Consider the following 26,691-nt stretch of genomic DNA (forward strand, 5'->3'; position numbering starts at 1 on the left):
TTATGAGCAGGCACTGCAAAAAACAGTATTTGTTTACTGATTCAATAATGCCATTCCAAAGTAGTAGTAACATTAAAGAAGTCCTTTTTCTATAAAAAAAAAATTCACAAATAAAAAACTTCTCTAAATAGTTTTTAGAGTTAAACACCTTACAACAGCAGCTCAATGAGCTATTTTAGAAACAAGCACATAAACTCTTATTCCACCAAAAAAAAAAAAAAGAATTTTATTTCTGTTTTAAAATGAGCAAATTCACTGCAACATTAACCTCTTTTTCTGGTACAAGGCAAATAACAACAAGTGCACATCTTAAAATTTGGTTGGTCACAAATAAGAATGCTATCCTCTCTTTTTGATGCAGCAGAAAGTAATAAATAAGTGAAAATTAAATACTTCATATCAACAGTTTGGTATCAACAATTCAGCAGTGCCATCCCTACATTTGAAGGACAACACAATCTGGTTTTATAAAAAAATACTTGATATGTCATGTCACTTGGGCTAAAGATATGTTAAGATATAATTAGTTGTTCCTTTTTTTCTTGAAGGAAGACAATGTGATCACTGTCCACCAGTGCAGTTATGCATTTTTAACGGGGATAAGTGACCAGTTGGTCCATGGCACAATCATATATTTCACACATCTGTCAGAACGGACCCTGTGCAAAAGGCTCCATGTATTTATAAGCGACAATACAAACTGACAATGTCGTCAGTCCTTCACACTTTTTAAAAAAATATCTACATTTATCCTCATAAATGCCTAAATGTTAAACCATCATTTGTTCAAAGAAAGAGATGCACATTCATATTGTGAAGTTATTAGGAAAATACTCTTGCAAATAAACTATATAAAGATAAAATACACTTCAAAGGTTTGTTGTTGGGTTTTTTTTTTTTTTGTAGTTGTTGGGGTATTTTTTTTTTAAACATTATTCTATAAAGTGCAGAGAAATCCTTCTAAATAAAGGGAAAAAACTACTCCCTATAACAACAATAGAATTACAGCAGCTTTTGCATAGCAATACTTAGAGAAAGTTGGACACTTCAATTTCCTCAGGAAGAGAAGGATGGAGGAACATCTTCCAATTCAGATCTTTTTTTGGTCACAGTTCTGATTTCTTCAGGAATGGTTGCTGATGCCAAATCTCCATTGAGCATATTTCTTGAACAGTGAACAGGTCCTATTAAGAAAAGTATTAATACTTTAAAACTTCCTTTCCAAAACAAATCAATGTTAAGAACATTTTCCTATTACTGGATGCTTCCACTATAGTTCTTTCTAGTCCAATGAAAAGATGGTTAATCCAAACTCCAAAACAAATGAGGAAGCTTAAATTCAAAAAAGGTCATATATATAGTAAAATGGTCAATTTAAAACTAGACTTCAAGTCAATATGATTAAAGGACTCAGGGCTTGAAAGGAGCTTAGATCATCAGTTTAAATGCTTTAATTAAGATCACTACATACCATTTACAGCAAAGTAATGCAATATAATGGAAAGCATATTGTCTCTGGAACAAGCGGACCAGGGCTCAAAACCTGCCTGCAGACCTTAGGGCTCAGTTCACTGAATCTCCCTGGGCCACAGGCTGCTCATGTATAAAATGGTGGTGCTGACCAGTTAATTTCTGAGGTCCCCTCTCATTCCAGATTATAAGCCTATAACATGGTCTTCCACTGAAGCTCCCCAATACTGCCAGTGAACCCAATAGGGCCCAATACAAAAGCAATTATACACCACAAGAAGTGAAAATTCTTTTGTAATTTTCTCATAAGTCTCAAAAGCTACTATCTATTTCTCAGCAGTCCAGTGGTATGGAATCCATGCTAACTGCCAGCAACCCACAGAGTTATTAATCAATAGTTAGCCTGTGGCTAAAAGCTTCATCTATTCTTGAACTACAGAGAAGTCTCAAGCCAGATCTGTATCAAATCTGCTATAATCAATACTTCAGGAAAATAGATCTCAAAAATTTTAGAATTAGAATAGGAATGATCCCATCACTGCAGAATCTAAAATGGAATGTGGCTCAAAGGTCACTAGGATTGTATAAAGTAATGAAAACTTTGATTATATGATCATAAATCATGCTATTGTAAAAGGAAAACAAGAAGGCTACAGAGGGAGTTCCGTGGTGAGCTCAAATTGTTAAAAAGCATGTAAAAAACGAAAGGAAATGAATGAAAAAGGAAAAGGAAAAAGAAAGACATATAGTTTTTTAAATGGCACAAAAAGTAGAGAAAGAAAGTTTAAAGTCAGGAAGGAGCTGAGATTTCCATTAAGTAGAACGAAAAATCTTGTAAAGCTGTATTTGGAACAAGATGAAAAACAAAGAAGGAACAAACCTACTGTTTGGGGAAAATGGGGTAATATTGACAGAATACAATGAGAAATCAGAACTACTTAATTTTGATTTTGTTTCCACATTCTCCACCAAAGAAAGTAATCTTCAAACAGTAATGGGCAGAGTATGGTGAACTAAAAAGCCTGAAGTCATTTGAGACCAGTATCTTATCAGTCCCAAATGGTCCTAGAAGGACCATTCTAATGAATGGGTAAAATGTCATTCAAATGAAGAGGTAAAAAATGAAACAGATGGGTATTAAAAGAGTGAGGATAGCACTGGAAAAAAACTGAATGGTATCACACTTCAGGGATAAAAAAAAGGATGCCTGCACGAAGTGAGGAGTTTATTCTAGTACCTGAAGTTAGACAGTAGTGCAGCAGATACAGTACTGGGCTTTGAAACAAGAAGGCTTAAATTTAAATCATTCCTCAGATATCTGCTAATACAATACAAAATATAATTTCTTTCACCCTCAGCTCCCTTAGTTGATAAATGAGGTGACTTGAACTAAAATGAGGTGACTATACCATCAATAAAGTACCTGCACTATATACAATGATTCAACAGGCCCTTTTAATAGTTCAGCTATTGTTTCAGCGCCCTTGTCAAACTTCTTAAAAATGATAGAAAATACTCAGCTTCATGGCAACAATACAAAGACTTATCTACAAACTGAATGAAGCAAGTTTACACTGTGTAGTAAACTGGATTATAAAACTTTCATACCATTTAATGTTAAATGGTTAATATCAAGAGAAGAGTTATCTGGAATCAATAAAATTTAAAGACTTCAAAAAGAAACAATTAGATAAAAGATCTTAAAGCCCAACATGGTCCTTCAAATATATGATATATTTATCATGTCCCCAAGAAGTCCTATCTTCCCTAGATAAACACATTCAATTCCTTCTACTGGGCTTCATATGACATAACAACAAGGGTCTTAACCATTCTGGTTCTCTACTTCTGGATGTTATGCAGTTTATCAAAGTCCTCCTTAATACATTAACTTCCAGAAAGGAACACAAGATTCCCAATATCGTTTCATTAGGAAGAATACAACAGATCTAATCCATTTCTAGTCTTTGCTGTTATGTCTCTCCAATGTAGCCCAAGATCAACTTAACTTTTCTGACTCACTGAGTTGGCAATAAAACCCAAAGTTTTTTTGGAACAATGCTACCTAGTAACCCTTCTTCCACATTTTGTTGGTGATGTTAATTTTCTGTATTAACAATGATAAATATTTGTCCTGATTAAATTTCAGCCAATGTGCTGGCTATTCTTTGTATTATTCTGAAAATTTAGTAAGCAGATCATCAGTGCCTTTATCCAAGTGATAAAAGTGGAAAAAAGCACAGAGCCAACTGCAGCTCTCTAGGCTAACTCTAATTGAGAGCACCTTCCAAAATACCAGTGAATAATTATAATAGATGCAACTTTTCTAACTGGTATAAATCTGTCTAAACCTAGCATTTTCTGAAACAAGTACTGCCAAACTTCTAAATTACTATAAGAAAATCATTCAAATCTTCTATAGGTGAAATATTGAAGTGAGTGGCACAAAATATGGGAAAAATCTGGGGAAAAGGCAACAATGAATGAATTCTTCCAATTCACTAGGAGAGACATACTTTATTATGGCACAAGTAACAATAAGATTCAATTAGACCTGAGAGGCATGCAGTATGGCATATAATAAAATGCACAGGGAATTAATTTTGGAGCCAGAAAGACCTAGTTTCTGGTTGTGCCTCAAATAAATATTGAATGACAGAAGCTGGGTAGTAACACTGAATAGAATTCTGGATTCAAATTCAGTAAAGCCTGAATTCCAAGTCTGCCCTTAAAACACTTATTAGCTGAGGTGATCCCACACAAGTTGTTCATTTTCTTCATCTGTAAAATGGGAATAATAATAATAATAGTACTAGTTCCCATTGCTGTGCTAAATATCAAATGAGACAATATTTGTAAAGTGCTATGCAAATTTAAAAGTTCATAGATAAAAATTTTAATGTGATAAAACCCACTCTAATTGAGACCTCCTTCTAAGATGGCAGTGAGCAATCAATTAATGGAAATAGTCTCTAAAATAATAAATCTCAGAGAAGATGCTGACTTGCATTGGTAGAAAGATTTCTCATGTAGGAAGTTTCCTATACCAACGTAATTATAAGCCTTATCCTTCACACCCATCAACCAATTATGCTGGCAACATGGAGACAGTCTCTTCTAGACTTGGAATATTCATTAGCTGAATTTCCTCAAGACTCATTTATGATTCACTATTTTTCTCCTTTTCCAATTTAAAAAACATCATGGAACAGCAACAGAAAATATTTTCATTTTATAAAGCTATTTAACATTTCTTAATTACTAAGAAAAAAGTTTATGAAAAAACACTTGAGTTTCTTTTAACTGTATGCCTCACTCTAAATCACACATGTGTGTGCTAAATTCTATAGCAATTAGTATCGTCACTCAACAGCATCAATCTGGGAGACCCACAGTGAGAAAGCTAATAAAATCCAAAGGCAGTTATACCAAACAAACAAAAACCATATGATCATCTCAATAGATGCAGAAAAAGCATTTGATAAAATCCAACATCCATTCCTAATAAAAACACTTGAGAGCATAGGAATAAATGGACTTTTCCTTAAAATAGTCAGGAGCATATATTTAAAACCATCAGTAAGCATCATATGCAATGGGGAAAAACTGGAACTTTTCCCAGTAAGATCTGGAGTGAAGCAAGGTTGCCCACTATCACCATTATTATTCAATATCGTATTAGAAACACTAGCCTCTGCAATAAGAGTCGAGAAAGAGATTAAAGGAATTAGAGTAGGCAATGAGGAAACTATCCCTCTTTGCAGATGATATGATGGTATACCTAGAGAACCCCAGAGATTCTACTAAAAAGCTATTAGAAATAATTCATAATTTTAGCAAAGTAGCTGGCTACAAAATAAATCCCCATAAATCCTCAGCATTTTTATACATCACCAACAAAACCCAACAGCAAGAGATACAAAGAGAAATTCCATTCAGAATAACTGTTGATACCATAAAATATTTGGGAATCTATCTACCAAAGGAAAGTCAGGAATTATATGAGCAAAATTATAAAAAAGTCTCCACACAAATAAAGTCAGACTTAAATAATTGGAAAAATATTGAGTGCTCTTGGATCGGCCGAGCGAACATAATAAAGATGACAATGCTCCCTAAACTAATCTATTTATTTAGTGCTATACCAATCAGACTTCCAAGAAAATATTTTAATGACCTAGAAAAAATAACAACAAAATTCATATGGAACAATAAAAAGTCGAGAATCTCAAGGGAATTAATGAAAAAAAAATCAAATGAAGGTAGCCTAGCTGTACCTGATCTAAAATTATATTATAAAGCAGCAGTCACCAAAACCATTTGGTATTGGCTAAGAAATAGATTAGTGGATCAGTGGAAAAGGTTAGGTTCACAAGACAGAATAGTCAACTAGAGCAATCTAGTGTTTGACAAACCCAAAGATTCTAACTTTTGGGATAAGAATTCATTATTTGATAAAAACTGCTGGGATAATTGGAAATTAGTATGGCAGAAATTAGGCATGGACCCACACTTAACACCATATACCAAGATAAGATCAAAATGGGTCCATGATCTAGGCATAAAGAACGAGATTATAAATAAATTAGAGGAACATAGAATAGTTTATCTCTCAGACTTGTGGAGGAGAAAGAAATTTGTGACCAAAGATGAACTAGAGACCATTACCGATCACAAAATAGAAAATTTTGATTACATCAAATTAAAAAGCCTTTGTACAAACAAAACTAATGCAAACAAGATTAGAAGGAAAGCAACAAACTGGGAAAACATCTTCACAGTTAAAGGTTCTGATAAAGGCCTCATTTCCAAAATATATAGAGAACTGACTCAAATTTATAAGAAATCAAGCCATTCTCCAATTGATAAATGGTCAAAGGATATGAACAGACAATTTTCAGAGGATGAAATTGAAACTATCACCACTCATATGAAAGAGTGTTCCAAATCATTATTGATCAGAGAAATGCAAATTAAGACAACTCTGAGATACCACTACACACCTGTCAGATTGGCTAAGATGACAGGAAAAAATAATGATGAATGTTGGAGGGGATGCAGGAAAACTGGGACACTAATGCATTGTTGGTGGAGTTGTGAACGAATCCAACCATTCTGGAGAGCAATCTGGAATTATGCCCAAAAAATTATCAAATTGTGCATACCTTTGATCCAGCAGTGTTTCTATTGGACTTATATTCCAAAGAAATACTAAAGAAGGGAAAGGGACCTGTATGTGCCAAAATGTTTGTAGCAGCCCTGTTTGTAGTGGCTAGAAACTGGAAAATGAATGGATGCCCATCAATTGGAGAATGGCTGGGTAAATTGTGGTATATGAATGTTATGGAATATTATTGTTCTGTAAGAAATGATCAGCAGGATGAATACAGAGAGGACTGGCGAGACTTACATGAACTGATGCTAAGTGAAATGAGCAGAACCAGGAGATCATTATACACTTCGACAATGATATTGTATGAGGACATATTTTGATGAAAGTGGATTTCTTTGACAAAGAGACCTAACCTAGTTTCAATTGATAAATGACGGACAAAAGCAGCTACACCCAAAGAAAGAACACTGGGAAACGAATGTGAACTATCTGCATTTTTGTTTTTCTTCCCGGGTTATTTGTACCTTCTGAATCCAATTCTCCCTATGCAACAAGAGAAATGTTCGGTTCTGCAAACATATATTGTATCTAGGATATACTGCAACATATCAAACATATAAAGTACTGCTTGCCATCTAGGGGAGGGGGTGAAGGGAGGGAGCGGAAAAAAATTGGAACAGAAACGAGTGCAAAGGATAATGTTGTAAAAAAAAAAAAAAAAAAAAATTACCCTGGCATGGATTCTGTCAATATAAAGTAATTATTAAATAAAAATTAAAAAAAAAACAAAAACAAAAACAAAAACAAAAAAAAAAACAAAGGCAGTTACACATGCTTTCAAACTTACTATCTGGATCTTCAGGGGGCATATCATTGTAGTCTGTATCTGAGTAGGTTCTTCTGCGCCGTTGGGAAATTCGATGAAGTGAAGGCCCTGGTTCTTTTACAGTGTGACTACTCCTACAAAGAAAGTAAGTTAATTCACTTTACAATTAAATAAATTCAAACATTCCCAAGTTGGCTTGAAGCCTTAAGTCACTTCCATTTAAATGAAGAAAGCTCCTTCACATTAACACAATAACCAAAACAGATTTCTTAATTGAGCTAGATGGAAAATAGTTATCACAAAATCCAAGAACTTTTCTCTGAAAGGAGAAACTGTAGCCCTCTGAAAAATCTTTAATCATATTCTTTTGGTTCAGAATTCTAGGTGAAATAAAGCTTTTGATTAAAAAAGGTCAGTGGTCTAGTTTTCCAACCACAGTTAGGCAAATGAAATCATAAATATAATGCTATTGCATTATAAAAAAAAAGAAATGCCAAATGTTATGATTTAGACATACTGATAGCAATGAAAGACACTAATTGATAGCCAATGGAGAGACAAAAGCAAGAATAAAAGTAGAGTAGAGGCTTCTAAGAGTTAGAACGGAAAGGTCCCTTAGCACTCTTAGGTCAACACCCCAGTTTTAAAGATGAGGAAAGTGAGTCTTAGAATGATGAAATAAGTCATCCAAGGTCATAAAGGAATGAAGTGGAAGACCCAGGATCCAAAACCAAGTTTTCTATCTCCAAATCTGATGACACTTTTTCCACTGCATGGTAGGTATAGGGACATTAAACATTGCTAACAACAGTTTTAAGGAATTACTCTATCATAGTATGATTATTATTAACATTCATAATGATCCTAACTTATCAAAGATGAATTATGTTTCACAAATTTTGCCTAAGGTAGAATGAAAATAGATCTAGAAATAATCCCATCAAAATGTTTATTCAATTAAAATTCCCATCAGATATGTTCAAAATAAAAGGATGTGTTATCACTTAAAAGTGAGAGGTGCATATAACAGCAGATCTTTTTATAAGTAAAAAATATTGCACTTTTTTCTCTTATCTTTTTCTTTTTTCCAAAAATTCTCTGCTCTCGGGTTGGCTCTGTGGAAAGGCTTAGGAAAATAATTTAGGGGGAAATGGAAATGATGTAAAAACAAAAATTCAATAAAAATTTATTTTAAAATAATAAATGGAAGAAACTTCAGTTTGCCACAAAATATACTTATATGAAGCTAGCTAGCTACTCATTTCCTGATGATGCTGGACAAAGTTTTAATTAACATACCTGTTTTAGAATTTTTTTTTAAATAGTTGATGCAGAGAAAGATCTTAGACCAAAAAAAAATATATATCTATTATAAAGTAACACCTAATAACTTAGCTTTTTGAGAGATAATACTATAAGGAACCAAATTAGGAAACTGACATGCTAAAAATCTACATTCCTCTGCTGCATAGACTAATTTAAAAACTTGGGACTATTAGAGATTATTCAAGAAAATTGAACTACTAAAAAGAAATCTCCTAACATCAATTTGACTAGTGTTTATATTTAAACATCTATGAGGTTTTTTTTTTTTCTGATTTTTCAGTTTTTCACCATCATTATAACTTTTTTACCTCTTAATATGATGAAGAAATACAATAAGCTACACCTCAGCCTTTGAGACCAGAAGTTCCAACCAAATACCCACAGATCAATGTATACTTTGGGATACTTTCAAGCACCTTACAAAATTGCAAAGCCATCACAGTTGATAAACAGCATGGTCTCTGCTATTTTACACAGCAAATCTTATTAATGTCAAAAGCAGCAGCATGATGTATTGAACAGGGCATGGGGCTTTGGAGTCAGACTGACTTGGATCAGCTCCTGCCTACGACTCTTACTGCCTATGTGACCCTAGACAACTTTACCTCCATCAACCTCTTACTCCTCTATAAAATGAGAAGGTTTTATTCAGTGACTTCTCAGATCTCTTCTAGCGCAGCAGTGGATAAGAGCACTGGGCATGTAAACAGGAAGAACCAAGTTCAAATCCTCGGACACTTACTATGTGGCTTGGGCAAGTCACTTACCCTATGTGTCTTAGTTTTCTTAGCTATAAAAATGAATCAAAAAAGGAAATGGCAAACTATTCCAGTATCTTTGTCAAAAACAAAACAAAACAAAAAACACATAGAAAAGGGGGTCACAAAGAGCTGGACAAAACTGAAAATAACTAAACAACAATAAGGTCCCTCACAATACTAAATCCCATGATCCTTAGGCTTTCTCTGGAGAATGTATATAGGAAGTATATGGGAAGAATGAATACAGAAAAGAAAAAAAGACAATTTTACCTCTCTGAGCTGTAAGAACCAGGGTGGCTGATAGAACGTTTCATCTAGAAATTTAAAAAAAAAAAAAAAAAAAACCAAGATATAAATTTAAAAAGATGCACAAAATTAGTTCCAAAACAATAAATACTCCAAATATAATCAACCAACTCAATAAAGAGTTTGATGGGAAAATATTTTTAAAAATTAAATACTTCAATACAGCTGTAATTTTAATGGTGTGGGCATTCTTTCCAGTAATTCATATTATAACCCAATTGTGAAAGTTTTTCATCTTGTGGAAGTTCCCTATACCAGTGAAGTCAAAGATCCAGTAGCCATCTGTATAAAATTTCCAAATGTTTTCTCTGGGTTGATAAAAATTAGGAGGACAATCTTAGTTATAAAAAAGATGATACTTAATAAATGTGCTTATACACCTTGGAAAGGTGTATACACCTTATAAACTTTGGAAAGTATATTTCTAAAGCTGCATTGTAAATTTAACTTTAATCTGACATGCACTAGTTAGTTAATCAATATTTCTTGACTGAAAAATAACTCACTATACAGGCTATCAAAAAGCCATTTTGGGAACCAAATCTCCAACTTGGTTAATGCAATACATTATCTGAGACTGATAATCTATCACAGATTTTTGTAAAAATCCTTGCAAAATCTCTCCAAACATTTTTTTCAGGTAATTCCCAAAATGGTAGCTATGGATATTATAAATGGAACCTTCATCCCTCTGTGAAAATTATCTTGTATTTTTTAGTGTAAAATGAAAGGGGCCTTTCTGACTTTATCTTACTGATAGGGCCCCACTTTCCCATGACACCAAATTTATCAACCCTGAAAGGACTACAAACCAACTGACCCTGCCAAACAATGTACTCATTGTTCCAGAGATTCTAGATAATTTCAAATTGCAAGCTCTTATCACTTCACATTCCCCAAAGAAGTTTTTTTCATTCCTTTCCCAGTTGTACTTATGTAGAATACAGAACTCATTCACATGACACAAAACTATGCCAAGAAAACTGAATTGTTTTCACCCCTTTAACTCTAAAGAGTGAAATTAATCCCAGGGGATGAAAATTGCTCCAACCATTTGAACAGGTGAAGGTGATACAGGAGAAACTAAAGGATCTGGATGAGGCAATTGAAACATCTCTGGTTTAAACTTGGCATTTGCTATCTTCACACATTCTTCGAGTGTGGTGATGAATGTGTTACAAGTGGCACTAAGCAGAGATGATGCTTCGTTCATATTCTGGAAAAAAAAAAAAACAATAGATATTCAAATGTCAAGGTCAGTAAAATCACAGACATATAAATGAATCTTGTTCAAAGGGGCAACATTATGATCACGGAAGAAAACATTACCTTCAATTAATACATTTAAAAAACTGCTTTGAGAGAACATTTTACTTCCAAGTACAGGGTGTCAGAAAATTGCAGCAACCTGTGGATAGGTAAGTAATAGCCATCTCTTCTTGAATAAATAATATATGAATGAAACTAAATTCAAGTAAAATTTTAAAACATGATTTTCCTGTCTAGCTAGGATAGCAATCTGAAAAACTTTTAGGCAATAATTTCTATATTTCTATACAAAACTGACACAGATGAAAATAATTTTCTTATTCCTGATGGATATAATAAAAAAAAATCCCAATTCAATTTTGACAAGTCGTTGTTGACAAATTATTTCTGAGGTTGTTACATATAATGCCTTGGGAAGCCACCTGGGCCTAGCAAACCAAATATACAAACAAATGAAGCAAATGGCACAACACCTTCTTTGTCCCTTTCTGCTTAACCTACTAGGTGCTTAAACTCTCCCTTTCTTTAACTCTAGCATTTCCCCAGTTCCTACTTACAACAAATACTGAGGTAAACAAAAGCTGCTCCCCTACATCCCTCTACTTAGAAAATAGTATGTAGCTCCTAGTATTAGTCAATCATTAACACAAAATTAGCATAAGCTAATTGTGTATTCATTTAATGTATATTCATTTAGTAGCCAGATCCTACATATCTGAATTCTAACTTTTTTTTTTTAACAATATTGTGTGTGAGGGGAATATAAAGGTAAAAATTTTGTGAAATTAAAGTCATTTTCAAAAATATTCTCAGTAATCACACAGAAAAAATAATGTTTTACCCTAATTATCAGATTATTATAAATATGAACAGATATGACTTCACCAGAGAAACATGTCACCCTTCAGCTTTACTTTGGCTACAGAAGTGCAATCCAGAATATAATTCCAATCTGGGAGTCCACTGTTATTGCATGACATCAAAATACCAAGCTTTATCACTCAGCTCTTCGCAGAGCTCCAGTGAAATAGGCAATGTGAATGCAGTTACCATCATGTGGGGAACATGCATGATTTTTTTAGCATTAAAAAGGATTCCCAATGGGGAATGAGTTAATCAGCAGCGATGAGAGCCATGGGATTAGATGACTCTTTAGATATCCTGCTACTCTGCAATAGACTTGATCCAGAATTTCTTATGAGAAGAATCTCACCCCAACGTGACTCCAAATTTGATCAGACCTGCATAGAACATTACACTTAATACCTCTACACTGGGGGATGAATGACTGTCATCATGATGGACGAATTCTTGTATAGTATGAACTTGCTGCATTAAGAGGTCACAGTAGAGGCGAAGTTCAGACATTTTGGTTTTCAAAGATTCATTGGTTTCACTTATTTCTGAAAGAAAAAGACATATGTTAGCCTGAACCATTTAAACATTTTTGTTAAGATTCTTTAAGAAATATAATGTTACCATAGCATAAAAAGGACACTAACAAAAGGATTCTGAGATACTGGAAATGGGGTACAGAGAAGAACTATTGCCTGGAAATCTTTACATGAAAAAGAGACAACTACCTATCTGTCCAGAATTCAATTTAGGCAAAGTACCTTAAAAAGGCAGGAGAATAAACTATGAGAATGGTGGATGTGTCCCTTAAGATATAGTACAATTGCATTCTCAAAAACTCACTCAACTCCTCATACCTATTATATTCAAGTCTTCTTATTTTGACAAGGCTGTGCAAGCCCATCACCTACCTACAACCTCCGCTTATTCATTTGCAAGTATTCCCTAAACCAGAAGAATAGTACAAAAGGAGAGGATGTGTAGAGAAATATGGAAGACGTATCCAGTCAGACTGGATGGAGGTACTCCAGAATCAGTGGGCAGGACTAAAACAGAGGAGAGCAGCTGCAGATTGGACCTTTCTCTTCCTTCCCTTACTGCAGGTCCCAGCAGAGATGATCAGAACAGGTTTTGTGTAATCTGCTGATCTGATCTAAATTAAATCCCTCCTGTTGAAATCCAAGCCCATTCCTCATGTTCTATCCTCAGTAAAAATAGAGAACAGTGACTGGTTACCAGTCTCTGTAAAATTAATTAGAACTTTCCCATTTTCAAAAGCCACTAATAATTCATCGCTTGACCATCTCCAGACCAGAGTTTTAAGAAACAACTAACGAATGAATTTATAAAACTTAAAAAATCTGGAATTTCACTGGTGGGGTTATACTCCTTCCATCTACAGGGGTTCCTTCCACAACCTGGCAGCTAAGATTTCATGAACTGCTGTGGTCAAAATAAAAATTTATCCCTGTGAAGCCAGGGTTCTGGCAATGGGCCCCTCTGCACTTATCTAAGTTGGGAGTTTGCCCTTGAAGAGACAACATTTGAAACTTTTCTAACTTAGCAGAACCTTCTAGTGGTTACCTCCAACAGCTAATACATCCTGCCAGAGCCCAGCCACCACAATGCATAGGACTCGGTTTTCTTGAAGATCAGGGAGATGAAGGAATAAAGATAAACAAACAAACAAATAGATAAATAGATAAAAGCTATATTTATCTTTTAATACCTTTTTCCTTTTTTGCTCTAGTGTCAGTCAAACAAGCTTTCGCACTGCCCAGAGCGACTAGCCACCTCTGCCTCTCGGCGGCATTCACAGCTTTCATGTAGAAATGCTGCTCCCCTGGAATGATTAATTCCATTCTTGTATTGTCTGCCGGGTGGACTGCGAGTGAGAACAAGAAATAGTGGGAGTTGTAATAAATTAGAACACAGTGGCACCTCTGGGAACATCCTGGCCCAAAGCTCCTGCAGGGGGGAGCCCTCTCCCAGACACACCTGGCACCCTTCCCCCAGCCTGGTCCCAGCTGGCCAACCCGAAGTGAGAGCTGGAGAGAATGACTGAGAGAAATGAACGGGGAGGCAGCAGGAGAAGAGCATTCTTGGCCTTTCCTACACCACTCCTTCCTCCCTTTGGTCTCCTGGGCTTCATTTACTCCTTTTCTAGATCAGGCCCCTAAGAATGAGCCAAGAACAATGATGAAAGCAATGCTGACCACTGGCATTTATGCAGCAGGGTTAGATTTACCAAGTCTTTCCCTATACCATGATCTCCTTTGGTTTTCCCAAAGCCCAGATGGGTCACTGAATCTGTGGGGGGGCCCCTCAGTGCTGAGGGGCTCACCCCCCCCAGGATCACAGACATGCAGCTGGAAAGGACTTCATTTTAGACTTCATTTACATTCAGGGCAATGAGAGGTGGCTTCCCAAGGTCATCAGGGTCCTAAGCCTCAGAATCACGCTGGGAGTGGCCCCCTCCTCCTGCTCCCGCGGATCCCTCACACACTGCTGCAAGAGCACCCCTCTTCTCCAGCACCACGCCCGCCTTCTCCAACAGCTGTGCAGCCCTAGAGACTCCTCTCTGGGAAGGGAAGCCCTGCCCTCACCCCAATCAGTGCCCTCTATCGCTCCTTCAGGGCAGCACCCCCAGTGTCTGGCACAAAGCAGGTGCTTAGGAAATGTCTCCTGCAACTTTGCTTCCTCAGAGACAATGGCATTCTGTGCTTCACAGATATACTTCACTCAAAACATTGCAATGAAAAGGAAAAAATGGTTTCAAGGAGAAACAAATCGCACCTGAATACACTGACTGGTACTGATGCTGGGTGCCTCTCAGGGAACACAGACAACAAGAATGGCTTTGCCGTGTGCCCAGGATCACAAAGACTGACAAAAACAAAACCATGTTCTGCCTTCAAAGCACGCTAACCATGTAGTTTTAAGAAAGGAAACTTGTAACTCATGAAACCATTATTTAACGTTGTAGGTGGAATGCGTATTCTGAGAAGGAAGAAAGCAGAATGGATCCTAAGAGTAAGAAAGGGCTTGTTGGAGGGGCCAGGCTCGAGCCGCCTCGACATGGCTGTGCCTATGGAGGGGATGCCTTTTAACAATTTTAAGAAGGCCAATTGCAACCATGACCGATAAGCATTTCTTAAAGGCCTGGTACTGTGCCAAGCCCTGGGTGCACAAAACACTCTGCACTCAAAGTGATGACCTTCTATTGGAGAAACAACATGTATTCACATTGTCCCCTAGGCCTGAAATTCCACTCCTCATCTCTGTCACTGGCTTCCTTGACCTCCTTCAGACCCAAGCTCAGATGATGATATTAAAAAACCAGCATTTATATACAGTTTTATGGCTTGCAAAGCACTTTACATAAATTAACTAATTAGACCATGACAACAATCCTAGGAGGTAGCTGGCACTATTAGCCCCATTTTACAGATGGAGAAACTAAGATACTGGGCAGTTAAGTGACTTGCCTAGGAACAGCTAATAAGACTCAGTCTTTGTGACTAAAACCTGAGCTCAAAAATCTCACCTTTGACAAGAAGCCTTTCCCAATTCCCAAAAATATTAGAGCTTTTCCTCTAAGATCATGGCCAATTTTACCTTGTATATACCTTGTTTGTACATAGTTGTTTACAAGTTGTCTCCCCCATTAAAATGGTGAGCTCTTTGACAGCAAGGATTGTTTTTTTCCTTTTGAATCCCCAATACTTAGCACAGGGCCTGGCACACAGTAAGGCACTTAATAAGTGCCTGTTGATTTGATTCAACATATATGTAAATAGAAAATATGTACACAATAGATTAGGTAGTGGGAGAGAGGGAAGAGAGAGAAGCACCAGCCTGGAGATTAGAAAAGTCCTCATATAGAAGGTGGCATCTCAACTGATCTTTGAAGGCCATTAGTAGCTTTGAGAGATTGAGGCAAGGAAGGCACTGGTGTTAGCCAGGGCAGAGATAGAGACAAGGTTATCTTGTATGAGGAACAAAAAGTTCACCTGCCATTGTGATGAAACTACAGATCCTTAAAGGATATTATAAAGTTTCTAGAGTTTCAATAGTAAGCTTTAAGCTCAATCCTACCCCCTAAAATTCCAAAAGAAGCCTACACATACATCGATGGTACTAGAGAAGAAGCTAAAACTTTTGTCACAGGCTACTAATTATATTCCATATTGACTTCCCAGCACAGGTGCAATCAAGGTAACAGGTTTTTTTAGTAAGATTTTTAATAAGATTTTTTATAAGAGTCAAAGTATACTTAGTAAACTCAGTATGAACAAAACTTTTTGGAATGCTCCTTTTGAGAATATTCTTAAAAGTATAATCTTTTGAGTATCCTCAATGATAACAAGTTTTTACCTTTTTGGAGTCAAGTTTAGTAAGGTAAGGGATCCAGATGAGAAAATTGGGAATTAACAAAGTAAGGAAGGACTTGGCTTGGTTTTTTGTGGCTCAAAATCTGTCTGTAGTGTAATTCTGATTACAATGTGCAGATATTTTTCTCATTTTTGTATGCCCAGAAAATTTCTGGAACATGATCTGATTCAAGTACCAACATACCTTGGAAATATTATGGGTTCAGTTCCAGATCACCACAATAAAGTAAATACTGCATTATGATTCAAATACCAACATACCTTAGAGATGCTGAGGTTCACTTCCAAACCACCATTGCAAATATTGCAATAAATCAAGTGATATGAATTCTTTGGTAATGCATTTAAAAACTACATTTACGCTACATCACAGCTTTTAAAGTATGCAACAGTATTATGTCTTAAAAAAAACAAACAAACAACAATAATGTGCAATACCTTAATTAAAAAATGCTTTCTAGTTAAAATTGCTAATCATTATATGAGCTAGTAAAGTCTTGCCTTGATGTTGATAATTGTTGACTGATCAAGGTGATGGTCATAGAAGGCTAGGATGGTTGTAGTAATTTATTAAAATAAGAAAATAATGAAATTTGCCAAATTGTTTGACTCCTCTTTTTACTTGAACACTTAGGGGCCACTGTAGGGCCTTAAATGGCCTAATTTCAATACTGTTGTCTTAGAAAATAAAAAGGCCTGTGGAGAGGGAGATACTAAAATGGCTGGTAGATGAAGCAATCAGAACCCATACAACATTTATTGATTAAGTTTGTTTGTGGCATTCTGAAAACATTATAATAGTAACATCAAAAATCCCAGATCTCCAAAACACATATAATAATGAAAAATTTTGAAATCTTGCAAAATTTCCAAAATATAATGTGAGCACATGTTGTTGGAAACACTGACAGACTGGCTCAATGCAGGGTTGCCAGAAACCTTCAATTTGTAAAAGTAAACGCAATGTCTACAACATGGGATAAACCAAGAGATGCCTACAATCATGGTGTAGTACAGAAAGCATGTGACTCCAGTCAAGAGAGTTTGAATTTCCATTCTGCTACTTAATCTATCCACATCCGACTTGGACAAGTCATTTAACTCTTTGGGCCTCAGTTTCTCCATCTGTAAAATGAGGGAATTACATTAATCAATCTCCAAAGTCCCTAATTCTTCCTCCAAATTGATTATGCTCTATACAAACCCATGTAATGAAAAGCTCTCTATTACAGAGGATTTCTTTTGTATTTTACCTTATAATTTTAGGTAACACTCTTTCAAAGGATTAACTTGGGTACACATAAAACCTGTTCTTCCCTTTTTCCCTTCACTTATCTCCCTAACACTTCCACCACACCTCAAACATCTATTTTTCTCCAGCACTTCTCTTGTCACTATGAATACACTCTGAAAACACTTAACTAATCACTGAGGGGACAGACCAACAAAATGCCTAAGGATATTCATCTCAAGATCTTCATTACTTTCTTTTTATTTACTAGAGATAGGTGGTAAAGTAATTAGAACCCTAGGTTTTCTAAGTCAGGAAGATCTGGGTTCAAATTTGTCCTCTGTACTAACTGGGCAAATCACTTAGCCTCTGTCTTCCTCAGTTTCTTCATCTGTCAAATGAAGGCAATAATAGCACCTGCCTCCTAGGGTTGTTTGTAAAACGCTTAGTACTGTGCCTCACACATAGCACCAGCGGTTTGTTTCCTTTCTTTTTTCTTTTTCTTTCCCAGCCCCTGCTGCCAATAATCTCCCATTACACTTATTATCTATGTGATCATGAGCAAGTCACATAAAGCCTCCCCTGAGCTTCAGTTTCCTCCTCAGTAACGTGGGGAGAAGCTGGCTACTGTAGGGCTCAAATGAGAGAACACCTCCAATGCAGAGGGCGAACCTCCATATGCTCTCTACCTAGAAGTTATTGTGAGTGTGAACAGACCCTGGTTCCATGCCTCCGGGGGGTCCTGGGGCTCTCAACAACTGTCCCAGCAGGGTAGGCACTCAGACTTCAGCCATATGCAAAGTCTTCAGAGGGCCGCTTTCCAGGCGTGCAGATCCTCGTCCCCTGGCCAAGCAGTGACGAGTTCTTGGACCGTGACAGCCCCCAAAGGAGAGCACACAAAGGGGAGCCCCTCGGCACTGACAGGGAGTAGGGCAGAGCACTCAGAATCACACAGCTTTACATCATCTGTGCAGCTTGTTGTACAGGGCCATGACGGGGTGATGCTGTGAGGGGCGAGGGTCTGGGGAACAGAGGCTGTGCAAGGTCATCCAGAAACGCTTGCCTGCTTGGTTAAATGCACATGAGGGCTTTTCCCATGATCCCAAGCTTCTGCAACAGCCCATCTTTTTGATATCGTCATTCATTGTCTGATGTGGGGAGAACACCAAGTCTTTGAAAGTCACAGGTCCCTCAAAGGGCGATGGTGAGTCAAAGAGTGGGTGAGGGGGAGGTAGCACATCACTATAGAAACACAGAAATGAGAGCAACAACCTCAGAGAGCTCTGTGCCTGAAGGAGGAGAGGAGCTGGGCACATGAGGGGCCCCTGATCACACTGGCACCCATCATGTCAAGAGATCACAAGAGCAGAGATGTAGAGTCAGGAGGAGGCTGAAAGGTCATCCAGCCATCTTGCCTTTTATCTAAAAAGAAACTACAGTCCCTGAGGGTGAGTGACTTATGAAAACTCGGAAACCTAGTAAAGGTCTGAGGGGCATTTGCACACAGCCCTCCTGAGCCTGCGCCCAGCACTCTCACCAGCGAGGAGGCCATTTCACTACCTCGGGGCGGCGAGGAGCAGGATGGAGCCCCATGGGGGACTCAGGGTCACACAGTTGGGCACCTGCCTCAAAAAAGAAAAGAAATCTACAGGAAGGCTTCATATGCTGAGTGGACTCTTGGGAAGACTTGAGGAAGAACATGAAATAGAATGCATTGTGATGACAAGGGCATGGATGAAATGCAGTCTGCACCTCTGGAAAGAGGACTCCCTCTAAGAAGATTACATATCCATTAAAACACTTTAGGATCAACACTAAGGCTAATCTCTTGCAAGCCTAGTTTTTCCTTCCTACTTTTCCAACAAGAATCCAATACTTTTCACAATCACTTATCTTTTCTCACTCCTTCCACTCCCACATATCAAAATGAAGTGAACAATCTATACATTTCTTTTTTCTCAGAATGATCAAATACATCATCTCTCCTCCAGAACATGCATCATACAAAAAAGTTTTTGTTACTGCATTCCAAACAGGTGCTGAGAATATGCTTTAAAACATTACTTAGGAAAATAGCCTATCTCTTAAAACTCAGCTTCTGACCTTTTTTTAAAATGCCTCTTGACAATAAAAGACAACTTGCAGAATCTGACTGGATGTTTAAAAATGTTACCTTATAGTCTTTCTCTGACAAGGCAACCAGTTTTAGTGGAAAGATTATACCATTCATTTTTAATTTCCATTCTAGATAAATGGAGAAGCAACAAAATCTATGTTTAAGAATTCCCTCTTTTTAGGGGAAAAAGGGTGTAAAACAACTTCCAAAATGTCATATGAATTGGATAGTTTTGTTAACTTTTGGGATACAGATAGAAACCCATTTGTGGACTTAAATTTTCTTCTAATTTCAATTGTTCTCTTACCTTTAATTTCACAAACTGCCATCTTTATACTTCCTTTGCTCCCTTTGCACACATCATCCTGTGAATCATAATAGGATAATATCCCATTATCTAAAACAAACCAGCGAGGTTGCCAACCTAGAGGGAGCACAAGTAGCAGCAATGTTAGTGGAGAGGAAAGAAAGCATTTTCATCTTGGAACGATACTGCTAGCAATTACTAGATTTTAAATCAACCAGTCTTTTGGGGGGGGGGAGGGGAAGAAGAGGGGGGAAGAAGGAAGGTAGGAATTGAAACCTCTGTTAACGGTTTTATAAATTATATTTCACATGATCCAGTTGTGCTTAAGTATTTACCCATTTCCTCTTTCCCCTAGGGTGATGATTTCTGTGCAATCTTGGGATAAGTAAGGGAATATATGTTTACAATATTTTTTTATAATACTCTCGAAATCTATTGTTTAATGACACTTTATTTGAACAATATGCCTTTTCTCACAGCATATCTTCTACTGACATATCCATATCCAAAATCCAAAAGGAGAGGAAAGACCTACAGGCATCCCAAAAGTCCTAAGCAATTTTAGGTTTTAACAATTTACTAGGACATACTGTAGGTAGTTTGGGAGATTCATAAAAACAAGTGAAAGTTTTAAAGGAAGTAGAGATCTGAGCATTTTTTATAAGCAGTAGGGAAAGAATAAACATCTAGAAAGAGAATTAAGAACATGAAAGGGAAGGGAATTGTAAAGGAAGCAATCTGCTAGAAGACTCAGAACGGAATGGAATAGAGCACATGTAAAGGCTTGGCCCTGCTAAAGCAGTCACCCACTTCATGAGGGATGAAAGCAGAGGAAAGAACAGGTGATAATATAAAGGAGTTTTGAAATGTAGAATAGAGAGAAAGAGGGAATTCATGGGGGTGAATGGCTTATTTTCTCAATAAGGTATGTGGCAAACTCCTCTGCTGAAACAAAGGAAGGGGTAGGTGGGAGGCTTAAGGAGAGAAACAAAGATTGGAAGAGCCTCAGTAAGAAGTATGAGTCAACAAGACTTTGTTTTGCAGTGAGGACCCAGCTGAGATTAGATAACAATAAATTTGTAGTGAATCCAGTCCAGGAGTTTGGGTGACTTTCTCCAGTCCTGGTAGCATCAGGTGACTATTAATGAGGACATGTACAAGAGGCTATAGAATCCTAAATCCCAAATAAAAGACCATGAATGCTCCTTTCTTCCCTAAAACCAGATTCCTAATATATTCATTTAATTAATATTTAATGAGCATATCCAGGGTACATAACTTGATCCTTGGCCAAAAGGTAAAACTGCTGAAGTGAAGCATAGTTCCCTCTGCCCCCAACTCCCACCTGTTTCCATTCCAAATGAGAAAGTTGAAGTCCCTATGCTCCCTAGATTCATCAAGTTCACTCTTAACCTATAAGCAGTCTGCCTATTCCTGATCATTCTGACTACTGCATCAGAATATAGTTCAGTCCTTTCAAGTGTCCCCCCCAAAAAAAAAACCCAAAAAACTACTATCATAAAACACCAATTTGCAACAAAAAAAAAAAAAAAAAAAAAAAAAAAAGGAAAAAGTTCAAATTTTGGTTAGTTTAGCTACCCATGTGCTAAATTGTTAGAACTTTCTTCCCAAAACCAGTTAGATACTAATTGACAAAAGCTAATCCCAACCTCACCCCCAAATGTTTAGGCACTTGAGATATCTCATCTCTCTGAGGGCTCGTAGATGCCACATTTTGTACCTTACAAACCAGACCAGCAGTAGGAAAGGCTCTTCTCAAAAGAGAAATGAGGTGGTCCCAACAGGACGCTCTCAGACTGGGTCTCTGTCTGATTTTGCTTAATGCTGGTGCAGTAGCTAGAATTAGGGTCTCAAGGTAGCAGTAGAGAGAATGGCAAGCTTAGAGCCAGAGACAACTACTGAGGTCAGACCCTTACTGGCCTTTTGACCCTGGCCAATTTAACCCTGTTCCTCATCAGAAGGAAATGGCTAACCTCTCCAGTAGCTTTGCCAAGAAAACCCAAATGGGATAATTAAGTCTAAAGTGGTTAAAATGTTGACCCTGAAATTAGGAATATCCAGGTTCAAATCCTGCCTCACATGCTACCTTGGCAAGTCAGTTAACCTTCTTGGTTCCAATTCTTCTTCAGTAAAATGAGGTGACTGAACTGGATAATGACCTTTGAGGTCCCTTCCTTCTACTCTAAATCTATAAGTCTATGGCTCCTGTTCTTTTTGCAGAGTAGAGTTCAGAAGGCAGGATTGATGGTTAAGATAAAACTACTTTCATGTAAAAACAAAAAGAATCAAAACATTTTTTAAGAGGAGAAAAAATGGAGATAGTGACAAGAACTTTGCCACTGTAACAACCAACAAGTCCATAGGTCACACATATAATTATATAAAAACAAATATCTCTGCTCTGTTTCCTCTTCTATAAAATAAGAAGGTTGAATTTAATGATCTTCAAAAATCCTTTCTAGTTCCAAATCCTATTGAAAATTCAAAAAGCCAGGCTCAATGTAGCTTAGTCCAGGTTACTTGCACTAGCCACAACAAAGCTCACATATTTCATTGCTAGAAAGTCCACTCCTGCCCTCAAATAAATTATTTATTCATACTTTACATAATGTTCTTTTAAAAAACTCAAAAAAAAAAAAAAAACACCATAAAACAACTTGGTTATCTAGTTTCCCAGAATACAGAAAACTTCAGAAAGATACAGGTGTCCTAGCAGTAGCAATAAGAAGAAAAAGATTAGGTGAAACCCAGAAGTGAGATCAAAATAGAAAAATTATTTTAAAAAAAAAAGACCATAGAATTTTAAAAAGATAGTAATTGAGCCATTTTAGTCTAGGAACAAAGAGCTCACATCCCAATAGCTTCCCCACCACCACCTTTTAATAGCTTCTAAGAGCAGAATTTAGCTGTAAGCCAGTATAGTAATTGATGGGTCATAATAGCTGACCCACAGACATTAAGAAAAGGTTAATTTTGTATTCAGTATATAAACTATTTAAGATATCAAGGAAGCACATAAAAGAAAATTTCTATTAAAATAACAGAAAAGGCTTAAATGCATAATTTTCAGTTATCCCAGATGATATAAATGAGGCACAGTCCTAGTCACAATAGTATGATCATGCTAATACATGCCTGCAGATACTAAGTGTTTAATAAATGGATTGTTGGTTCAGACTAGGCTGATGTATTTAAAGCAGGCAAATGTGTTCTTTCCTTTTCAATTTGTCTACTCAGTTTGCGTAATTATTCTTGGTAAATCTTTGGTGGAAGTAAGCAACAGCAAGGGACCCAGGAAAAAAGGTGAACAATTGGGGCAATACTAAAGAAGATTGACTTCTGTCCTAAGACACTGTAGTCTGCCAAAGAACATAGGCCTTTTAGTATACTGCAAATGTGTACCATTATAGTAAAAGCAGATATAGTCGTTAAAATGATTTCCTGAGACTTTGTATGGTACAATTGGAACAGCTAATATCTAGGTTCAATGTATTGTGTATTAATTGTACCTGTTAACTATGTTAGGAAATACTTAATGTAATATTCCTATGAACATGAACCAGAGAAGCCCACATAAATATGCAGAGATGGAAGAATGGATTTCCTAATCCATTTTTTTAAAAATAATTTTCTAAAAAGAACAATTTGTTTCAACTTAAGGAAATTTAAGAAACATTATCAACATTCTACCCCATCAAAAAGCATTTACAAATAACAATGTCAGTATATGAAATATTTTAGCTATATACAGAATAGTATGACATAATAATAATAAAAATCCTATTCTATCAAACATCAGATAAAGTTTCAGCAAATTTCCATGTTATGTTGTCAGGATTTAGCTTAAATACTTTGGAATATATGGTGAAAACATTAAAATATTTGTAGTTTTAAAAATCAACCAATTGTGCTTGGTTGCCAGATTAAACAAGAAAAATGACCAGTGATTTCATATTTACTGTCAGTTACTAAATTACATCTCATCTCAATTACAGTTTGCTAAGAAACTCTGCATTAAGTGCTTTCTAAAACCTGGCGTTTATAACCAGCTCTGACACTTCAGAGCCCAGAACCAGAGATAACTCAGATTACAGCTGTGCTCAACCCTTCTGTTGCAAGGAAGGAAGCCTTTGCATCTCAACTACATAGTTACATCAAAACAGCCCAACTGTTCCATGGAATTGTTTGGAAAATATCTGCTATTGGAAGAAACTTTTCTTTTAGAGATTAATATTTTAACTCTTAAGGGAAAATAAAATACACACTATAAATCTGGGTATAAATTTGGCTTTTTTCTTCCAATAAATGAAATATGCCTGTCTAATTTGGGGCAATCCTAGCTCAGTGTGGCTGTACACAGACTTAACAGAAGATTAGATGTGGAGGAGCTTAGCGTAGCATGAGATTACAAAGAATTTAATGCCTTTTTCCCCTAAAAGAAGAATAAATGGCTTAAGTCAAGATTTTGAAGCCTTATCTAACAGGAATAACTAAATGCAAACTGCAACAACTGCAGATTTTAAATTTACTTAATTTTAAAGTTATTGTAGATTATTTAGAAAATTCTTCAAATACCTAGAGATAATCAATTCTCCAGCAGACCTCCGAATTCTATTAAAGTCATTTCTAGACATTTATTTATTCAAGTTGGTTTTATTCAAGAAAAACTCTCCCTTCCCCCAATCTCAAATTAATGTTTGCTTTAGTATGTGTCCCTTATTCAAAGTCTATCTAACTAGTTGCCAGAACTAAAAGAATAAACTGATGCCTCACTAAAAAGAGATCCTTGGTCTATAGAATATTTAAGGAAACAATTCCATACTCAAGGCTGCTAAAACCTTTAAAAGATTAAACGAAGGGAGTTTATTTGTTGTTAGATTACCCCACCCAAAAAAGGGCATTTCTAAAGGTATTTCAAACAGTTTATTCAAAGTTGTCCAAAGAAAACTTTAATACAAACTTTAAAGAAACATAGCAACACCATTCATCCAGACAATTCAAAACTTGTCAAAATGACAGAATGTCAATATTCCTTTGGAAGATGTAGAAAAGAGGTATAACAAGGTAATTGCTCTCTCTCGGTTTCTCCTTGTTTCTCTCTCCCTGTTTGTCTCAGTCTCTCTCTTGTGTCTCGCTTCCCCCCCCCCCTTCTCCAATCTCTCCTGTTTTTGGGGGAATAGACAAAGCCGCAGACAGAAAACAACACTATGGATTAACAGAGAGAGGGAAGGCAAATGGAAGCAACAAACAGGTTAGATACGAATGAGAAAAAAACAGAGGCAATGAGGATCTAAACCAGAAGTATCCAGTACCACTTAGGCTATCTTCTACACTCCCATATTCCCACTTCCACCACTAACGTCACCACCCGCCCCCAGTCAAGCACAAACACACGCTTTTGGGGCACCCTATTGCAAAAGAAAGCTGAAGGTTTTTGTTGTTGTTTTTTTGTTTTTTTAAGGGATGAACAATGGGGTTTGTATCAAAACTGCAGAGAAAGGGGGAAAGAGAGGAGGGAGGTGTTTGGGGAAAACCAAGGTAGATTAGCTGGGGGAGTTCAAGAAGGATGGATCCACAATGTAATCCACTTCTTCTTCATGAGGCTTCCAAGATTGAAAGCGCCTTTCTCCTAAGAGCATACCTATCATACACATACATAAATATGTATTTGCTTCAAAACACCCTTTTTCTCCTAAGGCCATATTCATCTGTTTCTCTCCCACTCACTCACACACACACACTTCACAACACTGCTCTGCTAACACGACACATATCTCCCCATACACAAATACCCGCACATTTCACAGCACCCTCCCTCTGTATCCTGTCATGCACACATATGCACAGCACCCTTGCTCTAACACATACACATTCACACATCACGACCCATTCCATCACGCACAAATGCACAACGCCCATTTACTAAACACACACACGCACTGTTCCCCGCATCATACACACATACACATACATGTCTGCTTCCCCCCCTCCAGCTGTTAATCCCACTCCTCTCAAACGCCTTACACAACGCTCTTCTGGGAGCGTACATGCTCATCACTCACAAACTCCCCTTCCAGCACCTGCACCCTCATTCCCCCTATGCCTCGTCGCGGGCCCCTCGGTACCTGTGAGATAATTGGTCCACTTATACAGAACCCCCTCCATCCTTCAGAGCCCGGTGCCGCGCATCCTCCCCGCGGGCGCCCCTGGCTCGGCCTCCTCCTCCTCTTCAGGCGCTGCTGCTCCCGCTCCGGCTGCCCCTCCCCGGGGCCTGCGCCTCCAGCCGGGGCGGGAGCGGCCGCGATCAGTCAGCCCCTCTGCAGGGGGCTCCCCGCGCCGGGAAGGTCTGAGCAGCCCGGGACAGCAGCGGCTGGGCAGCAGCTGGGCGCCGGCCTCGTCATTCCCCGCCGGGGCTCGCGGGCTATGGGCAACCCAGAGCCTGAGCCTGCGCCGCCGGCAGCCGCCGCGTGCCCAGCACCGGGCTGCTCTCGCCCCTTCCCGGCTCTCCGGTCCGCCTCCCACCCTTCCTCCCTCGGCCTGCCTCTTTCCCTCCTTCCCTTCCCCCGGGCTGCTCGTTTATTTTCTCTGACCCCGACGTGGCTTTTACTTCCTGGATGAAAGGGGCCGGCTCCGAGAGCGAAACCCCACCCCGGCGGCGGAGCCTGGATGGAGGGCCCTCCGCCGGGAGAGAAGGAG

The 26,691-nt window shown here is 37.6% G+C and overlaps 1 protein-coding gene across 1 annotated transcript; it reads right to left on the reverse strand.

Moving 5' to 3' along the window:
* On the reverse strand, positions 1-26,338 carry PLEKHA3 (pleckstrin homology domain containing A3). Its single transcript, XM_051986125.1, has 8 exons — positions 26,121-26,338; positions 19,975-20,091; positions 13,656-13,811; positions 12,338-12,474; positions 10,854-11,018; positions 9,767-9,810; positions 7,431-7,543; positions 1-1,184 (listed from the first exon to the last, which is right to left on the reverse strand). The coding sequence occupies exons 1-8, from the start codon at positions 26,158-26,160 to the stop codon at positions 1,057-1,059; spliced, it is 900 nt and encodes a 299-aa protein (XP_051842085.1). The 5' UTR covers positions 26,161-26,338; the 3' UTR covers positions 1-1,056.
* Positions 26,339-26,691: the final 353 nt, after the last annotated feature.

Source organism: Antechinus flavipes, chromosome 3 (genome assembly GCF_016432865.1).
Source record: "Antechinus flavipes isolate AdamAnt ecotype Samford, QLD, Australia chromosome 3, AdamAnt_v2, whole genome shotgun sequence".
Lineage (NCBI taxonomy): Eukaryota > Metazoa > Chordata > Mammalia > Dasyuromorphia > Dasyuridae > Antechinus > Antechinus flavipes.

What these genes read in the sequence shown, in the direction of transcription:
- PLEKHA3 (XM_051986125.1), bottom strand. Translation starts at nt 26,160, where the DNA reads ATGGAGGGGGTTCTGTATAAGTGGACCAATTATCTCACAG. An exon ending in GGCAGTTTGTGAAATTAAAG is followed by an intron (nt 13,812 to 19,974) that starts GTAAGAGAACAA and finishes TCTCACTCGCAG; the next exon opens with TCCACCCGGCAGACAATACA. An exon ending in GGTTCTTACAGCTCAGAGAG is followed by an intron (nt 7,544 to 9,766) that starts GTAAAATTGTCT and finishes CTTTCTTTGTAG; the next exon opens with GAGTAGTCACACTGTAAAAG.